Source organism: Poecilia formosa, unplaced genomic scaffold, assembly GCF_000485575.1.
Source record: "Poecilia formosa unplaced genomic scaffold, Poecilia_formosa-5.1.2 Scaffold504, whole genome shotgun sequence".
Classification (NCBI taxonomy): Eukaryota; Metazoa; Chordata; class Actinopteri; order Cyprinodontiformes; family Poeciliidae; genus Poecilia; species Poecilia formosa.
In genome coordinates, this window is record NW_006800443.1 from 307,072 (window position 1) to 314,902 (window position 7,831).

The 7,831-nt window shown below is 35.9% G+C and overlaps 1 protein-coding gene and 1 long non-coding RNA gene across 3 annotated transcripts in view; one reads left to right on the forward strand and one right to left on the reverse strand.

Annotated features, from left to right (window-relative positions):
• LOC103156842 (uncharacterized) overlaps positions 1 to 4,355 on the forward strand; it is a 7,514-nt gene extending 3,159 nt beyond the window's left edge. The window contains exons 3-4 of one of the 2 annotated variants that reach the window (XR_001659799.1): positions 165 to 238; positions 4,032 to 4,355. This is a non-coding gene — a long non-coding RNA (uncharacterized LOC103156842). The remainder of the gene's footprint in view (positions 1 to 164; positions 239 to 4,031) is intronic. The other variant, XR_478194.2, reaches the window with a different exon arrangement.
• Positions 4,356 to 5,368: 1,013 nt separating this feature from the next.
• The window catches only part of LOC103156845 (integrin alpha-X-like), a 35,248-nt gene continuing 32,785 nt past the window's right edge, over positions 5,369 to 7,831 (reverse strand). Inside the window, exons 7-11 of the mRNA XM_007579035.2 lie at positions 7,590 to 7,670; positions 7,191 to 7,301; positions 6,973 to 7,086; positions 6,778 to 6,888; positions 5,369 to 6,053 (exon numbers count right to left, since the gene is read on the reverse strand). Of these exons, the coding sequence (XP_007579097.2) occupies positions 5,955 to 6,053; positions 6,778 to 6,888; positions 6,973 to 7,086; positions 7,191 to 7,301; positions 7,590 to 7,670 (516 nt within the window). The 3' untranslated portion in view covers positions 5,369 to 5,954. The remainder of the gene's footprint in view (positions 6,054 to 6,777; positions 6,889 to 6,972; positions 7,087 to 7,190; positions 7,302 to 7,589; positions 7,671 to 7,831) is intronic.

The window sequence follows — 7,831 nt, forward strand, 5'->3', positions numbered from 1 at the left end:
TGTACATCCTGAATCTGAACAGAAAGATCTTTACTGAGCTTTAACCTTTCCATTACATTTGATGAGTTACTGCTATAACCGTTTCATACAAAACATTAATGTAGAACTACATCACAAAGTAATTTCAAAAACTGATCTGCTGAATAGTTTACTGTCATCCACAGATTGGCTTTGAGATCAGATGAGGAGCTGATGAAGTGTGTGAAGATAATTTGAAGATGGATTTAAACTTCAGCAAGTACGTCAATGATTTCTGGAAGTAAAAGCTTAATATGTGAACTTTTATATAACATGTTTACAAAACCTACATCTCTGCATATCTTTGGCAGAAGCAGGATCTAGAAGAAATTTCTAAAGTTCAACAAACTTAAGTTATAGTTTGCTGAGACCTAAAAGCTTTGTTTTTCCTCTGATTTTGCCCATTAAATTAGACTGTGTCTCTCCTGCTTCATGTCAGGCAGAAGGCCGACTTTGTAGCTTTTTTATGTGGTTCTGAATGTTCACGTCAGAGTCCATCGCTGCACCCAGATTTCAGGCCTGATCACTAGTTTTAGCTGTAATAACTGAAGATGTGCATTGACTCTAGGTCTTTGGACCTCTTTCCTCTGCTCCCATATTTGCCCTGCTTGTTCTGTCTGTGTGCTACTTTCTGGAGCTTCTCTTTGTATATTCTCTGAATCTACAAAATATGGATTTGGTCAAACGGTCTCTCAATGCAATTGATCAAATTTACTCAACGAGAAGACTGGGCAGAGGAGAGTTCATTTGTTGTGCGGGGGGATGACAAGGACTTCCCCTTAGATAAGACCACCGTATCAGAGACTGTTGCCTGGCAGAGCTGTCCCATTTTGGAAATTTTTATGTTTTTCTTTCTGTCTCTACTGTGTCTAAAAACAGCAAAAATGCTTCGAAAAGACACTGAGGCTTTTTGGGGAATAACTTAATGTCTTTCAGTGTCTGCAAAATGAGCTGTTTCAAAAACTTCCCATATGCTGAGTCATAATGTGGTGTTGCCTAGTACCTAGCAACCGCAGTTGAGCTCAACATGATACCTAGCAACCTCAGCAGAGCCCAGCACATTTGGTCATCTGGCTTTATCACTGTATGTGCTGCACAATGGCTGCTGGAAAAGACAAGAGGGTAACTCTTTATTTGATGGGGTGTGAATAAGACTCATGACAGAGTCATAAACATGACATAATACCTGTCATGAACATGAGTAAGTCTTCATAAATATTTATGACTGTTGTCAAAGTGTCATTCGGTAAAACACTTTTAATACAAAGTTGACATTATTCAAATTGTCTGACAACTTGACATTTAGACAAAATTATCTTCATTATGACAACTTGACATTAACCACGAATCATGATATGTCATAAATATGTCATAATAGTAGTCATAATAATGTCATTAAGTGTTATTACACTATCAAACAAAACATTAACAAAACAGTAGTTAATATTTCCCCTACCTGAAATAAAGCGAAACAAGTAGGACCAACAATAGAGATTTCATTAAACTTTATTACATTCTCAAATGATTTAATACCAGTCATTAATAACTCCTTTTACATCAAGGGGAACAAGTAGCACCAGTTATGAAGATGTCATTAAGTGTTATTAGTGTCAAATGCTATATTAACAGAGTCATTAATATTAACTTTTACCTCAAGTGAAACAAGTAGCAGCAGTTATGAAGATGCCATTAAGTGTCATTACAGTGTCATTAATATTAACTCTTACCCTGAAGTAAAGTGAAACTAGTAGTAACAATTATAAATATGTCAGTCAGTGTTATTAGAGTGTCAAAAGCTGTGCTAACAGAGTCACTGATATTAAGTCTTACCTCAAGTGAAGTGAAACACACTGAACTACTTATAATTACCATTATACCTGTTGAACAAACCCTTTGTACATTGGAATAAAACAAAAGATTACTTATTCTTCAAACAGAGTTTAACTTCTGTAATTCTGAAACACTGATTAAAAAACTAAAGCAGAATTATTTATTATTTAACTTAAGAAAATAGGTAACATCAGCCAAGTTGCCCATCAACATTCAGCCATCTCCTTCGTTATAGCCTTCCTGAAACACTCTGAAAACAGGGAGATCTTCTTGTTGTCTTCATTTCCTGGAAGCTGCTCTTTGAAGGTGTCAGGAAATGCTCAGAAATTATAGCTGTTCTTGCAATAGTTGTGGTCAATGATAATCATGGTGAAAGCCTTTTCATGAATTCAAACTTGGTGAATCTCTTCTGGACATTCTCATGGTGGGAGATGACTCAATTCATTGTGGTCACCTAAAAAAGAACAAAAACACATAAACAAAAAACAACATGATCTTGTTATAAAGTGTAATACAATTATTTCTTAATACAAGTAGCATAATGACTAGAGCTTAAAATTATTCTGATCAAATATTTGTTTGGCAGTTCATACAGACTGCCACTGTTATTCAAATTACATCATTTAATGATGTAATTTGAATAACAAATTCAAATTATTCAAATTTGAATAATTATTAAAATTTGCTCAAAGGTGAATGCTCACCTTTGAGCATTCAAAAGTGAGCATTTTGAATGCTCACTTAATGAGCATTCAAAATTATTTCCAACCAGATACTCTGGCTTATGGATGTTTGCAGGAAGTTTATTAATAAATAAATAGATTAAACACCAGTTTTACATTTGACAACAATTAGTTGTCTAAAACGTAACTTGTTAACTCAGCTGGTGGATGTTGATTCCTGCTCCCCCGTCCCCACTTACCTGTCCTCGCCCACCTGCCTTCACCTGGAGAAAATAGCAACACAAAAATGACTGACCTAAATTTCTTGGGGAATATTTCATCTGCTTCTTTCTCTTTGGTCAGACAGGGGCTTTTTTCTCTGGTGGCTGGTCCTCATTATCATCCTCCACACCTGCAGCATGTCTTCATTAGCCACATTTGTCCACCCCACACCCCACCATGTGCCCTTAGGCTAAAATTGTTCTTCATGTGGCTAAAGTTGGCAAAGCAAAGAACACAAGCACCATGTAACATCAGCCAAGCTGCTAAATAATGCACATAAAAGATAACTTTGACTAACATATTAGCTTTTACTTTGCTAGATTAAAATTGGATTGAAAAATCTATTTGCCTGCCTTTAAATTATGTTCAAGGTTAAGGGTTAACCTAACAGTAATGGAGTTTAATAACTTTAGCTAACATTAAATTACAGGAAGGTTCCATTAGCTTGAATTGCTCATAGCTAACATTATAAAGAAAGAGAACAGAGTTAATGTTATTTTCTCAAAGAAAATGTAAAGTTAATAAGACACATACCTCATATGTCATACGTGACAAACTTTGGCTTCTGTTTAAACAGGAGGTCTGGCCGTTATAACTTGTGTTAGGTTGGCCCCACAATATGGAAGATTTCTTCTTCACCCACACGCTGTACGCCTGTTCGTGCACTGCTGCCTCTCACTGGTGGAGACGGTGTATTGCACTACTTAAAACAGCCTTAATGTTTCGAATGCAAAGTTCATAAATGTTTTGTAGACATCTTGCTGTAAAACTTTAGGATCGATTAAATTAATTTAAGACGAAACAAAATGACCAAGCAATAAAATATTACCACATAAAGCTACATAATTTTTAAAGTTTAATGGGTAATACTTTTATAACAATTTTTGTCAGATCATGATTTCTTGGTAAATGTCAAGTTGTCATAACTTTTGAATAATGTCAACTTTGTATTAAAAGTGTCATGAAGACTCACTCATCTTCATAACAGGTGCTATGTCATGGGTATGACTGTGTCATGACAGTCTTATTCACACCCCGTCAAATAAAGTGTTGCCGACAAGGGCTTGGTTGGCCTTTCTGGGTTTACTTACTGCCGTTCTGTACAAGATGAATAATCTGTGGTTTTCTAGAAATCCCAAAGATTCTTGTCAGAAAATAATTGACAAAACATCAAGCCTTCCAGTATTTATGTTACGACACGTGATTTTCATTCCATTTTCTTTCCTGTTTTTCTCTCAGGCTGGATTTTTCATAAGCAAGGACAACAATGTGATGAGCGAAAATGCAGGAGGAGAAGCTGTATCTGAAGGACGGACACTCAGACAGGGACATTTATAATAATTATAGTTTCTATGAAATTTAACTGATGGCCTTTTAATTTATTGAATGGGCCAAACACAATGTGTGTTTTCCAGATCATTCCCTGCTAATTGCTACATTGAAATGCAAACTATCTGGTAAAAATGTAGTTTCTCTTTATTCTAGGAAAGTGTTGATTAAAACTGTTGTTTGTAGCGCAGCTCTCACCTTGAGTGAAAATTTTGCTGTGGCCTATTTCATCATAAATGATTTTTATATAATTTGTGATTATCCAAATAAACTAAATCTTTTAAATGTGTTTCTTTATTTTGTTCCATGTATCTGTGATTATTTCCCTCTTTTTTGCAAATTGTCTTCAATAAGATATTTTATAGGTCCTTACATCACTTTTAATTCATATACAGTTCAAAATGTATGTTTTACTTGGACTAAAACAAATGTACATTTTCAGTGGGATATGAATTTAAAACACTGATCATCTGGCCAAAGAATGTTTCAGTTTTATGCATCTTCCAGGCACATATCGCCATTTTATAGTACAATCAAGTGACTATGTTACCTTCAGTTGTTATAAAAATGCCATATGTATCAAATATGACTTAAGTTTGACTTCCATATTTAATGCTTTGAAATTGCACTTCTATCTCTTTAAGAAACTCCTGCTCTTTCTGAAACTCGGCCTCCAGGAAGTCATCCCAACATGGCTCCTTTATTAATAACCCTTTACTAACGTTTTTACCGGTTTCTCTGAGACATAGCTCCTATAATCAGCTCAGCAGTTCTACCAGGTGTTGGCTAACTGCTGTGGGCTAGTCGTAAGGAACTGAGTGGGGAAGTCGCGGTGAAACTGCAGCCCTGAGGAGGAGCTGTGTCTGGAAGGCGGAGCTAGGTCCACCCAGGCCTTTTGCACAGCAGAATGGTTGCCATGGAGATTAAAGGATTTCTCAAACTTTCATGCAAGAATCAAGGCAACACTCCAGGTTTGATGACTGAATAAAATTACAACATGATGTAAAGCTCAAAAAAGTGGACTTTGTTTTTGGCTTTGATTTAATACTTTTAGCTGGAAATTAAGGATTAATGCATCACCAGTAATTCTTAATTCATCAGTTCCATGAAAATTTTATTCATAAATAGACATTTATTTTTTTAACACATTCAAATCACAAAATGTGACACAGGACAATAAAATCAGATATTTATTTTTCAAAAATAAAATGTCTGGATTATTTACTTAACACAGTACAGGAAAGATGTTTCATTAATATAAATTATTCTTTATTTCTCAGTAAAACAGTTTACATCCTTTTGTCAAGCACAAATACTTTTTTTAGCCTACAAGCAACTTTAATCATGTTGTGTTTTGAAATATTTAAAAATCACTGAACACTGGTATGCTTTCTGTCCACCATAAAATCACCTTGTCATATAACACAAATATTTCACCAGAAAGTCCAAAGCAAACAAACATTCTTTTATCTTTAAAGCTTCTGAAACATTACATTGTTCACTTTGCATTTCAGATCCCTCCACATTTATATTATTATTACACTTTAATCCACTGTAACTTTGAGCAGCGCAGCAGTTACAGTATATGTCCTCAATCACAGTTCTTTTTTAAAAAAGCAAGTATATCATCAGTACTACCCTAATATTAAGAGAAACTACATTATTACCAGTAATGCTGCATAGATTTACTGGTTTGTTGTTCAAACTCATTTGTACAAAGTAACACAGGGAATGGGTTGAAAGACACACACTGTGTTTGGTACATTCACTAAACTAAACGACCATCAGATACATTTCATAGAAGCAATGATCATTGCAAATGTACTGGAACTTTCATCCATTTGTGGGAGCTGCTTCTTCAGCTCCTGGTCCTGCTTCTCCTCCTTCATTTTCATTCATCATCTGACTGTACTTGCTCTTGAAAAATCCAGCCTGAGAGAAACACAGGAAAGAAAGAGCAAGATAAGTGAGTGAAGACTTGAGATAAACATTTAAAAGTGACTTATTATGCTTCCTCGAACATGGTGGGCGATGCAGACTATTTTTTTTATTATATCCTTTGCACAAAACCAAAGATTTTAGTCTGCTCAGTTCTGCCTTTTTTGAGCTCCTTTCAAAATTAGCTGTTTTAAGGTCTCCTGTCACTTTAGATCCAAATAAGTGGCATCTGGCCACGTCAAACCACTCAGGACACTTGGTTGCAAACGTATATCTTTGAAAAGCAGAAATGGGGCATCCTGCACAATCAACAAAAATGAAGCAAGTGGTTTCTGGATGGTAAGTCAACAACAAAACTTTTGTCTTTTCCAGCAGCCATTGTACAGCACATACAGAGATACAGCCAGCTGACCAAATGGGCTGGGCTCTGCTGTGCTTGCTAGGTAAAACCGTAGTATTACTCAGCATCTGCTGTTTTTGAAACGGCTCATTATCCAGACGCTAAAAGGGACTCAGTTATTCCCAGAAAATGTCTGGGTGAAGCACTTGGGCTGCTTTTAGACGCAGTAGAGACAGAAAGGAAAGCATGAAAACATTGAAAATGGGAATTTTGAAAAGAAAAATGAATAAATCTGCTTGTTAGAAATTACTGGGCATGTTGTGTCAATTACATTCAACTGGGGTTTTTGGGACTTTAAGAAAATCTTAGTTGACTCACCTTATACAGACCAGCAGTAAGTAAAGCCAGAAAGGCCAATCCTCCCAGAGATCCTCCTATAATCTCTTTAGTGAAATCTGGTTTAGTAAACACTTCTACCTCAGCCTCAATCTGAAAATGAGAGGTTTAGAAGTTTCAAATAAAACTATTAAAGGTCTGATTGGTACTAAGACATTGACAGCAGCATTCTATCACCTGGTGAACAGGAGGGCCACTATTAGAGGTTGTAGAGAAGAAGATGTACTGGTTCTCATCGTACTCTAGACTGGCTGTACTGGTCAGGAGGAACTTGGCAGATGAAAGTCCGATCTGAGAGAGAGAAACACATCAGAGATGACGAGCTTTTTTGTCCTGTTTATTCTTTACATTTTACAGCCTTGTAAGTGCATCTATATGAACTTCACATCAATTACCTGTTGTATCCATCCTGAGCTGATGTTTGCAGAGATGGTGTACGTTGTGTCCTTGTTCCTTTCCATGAACTTGGAGCACCTGAACACTCTGCACTTTGCTACAGTGCAGTCCTGTACCAAAGGTAAAGTTGCAATATATTGATTAAATGTGGGAATTTCAGAAGACTGAATGCAAAAACTGAAACAAAAGACACTTTAAGAAAGTACTAGTTCTGTGATGTGAATCCAAAACAACTTCTCAAGAATTTGCTGTTCAACTGTGACAGATACGTCACATTATTTTAAAACTTTTCTGAAATAGTTTTTAACAAAAATTCTGAGTAATTTTCAAAATCAACGGTGTGTAAACTATTGAACTACATTTTTTCATCATCAAACACTGCATAAAGAAACACTTACTAATATTGTCTTTTCTTTTATCTTATCAACAAGATCAGTGACAGTAGGTTCTTCATCTCTGCTGCTCTGACAGCCTGGAATCTGAAAACAGAGCTCCATTGCATCAGTTTAAGTCTTACTTACCTTTCATTGGTTCTACTTGGTAGAATTTTTCACCTGAAAGCTGCTCGTGTCCATCCAGATGTCTTTGTCACCAAGTCTTACAGGAACTTTGATCACTACAGTTAAATTTAGTGGTCTGA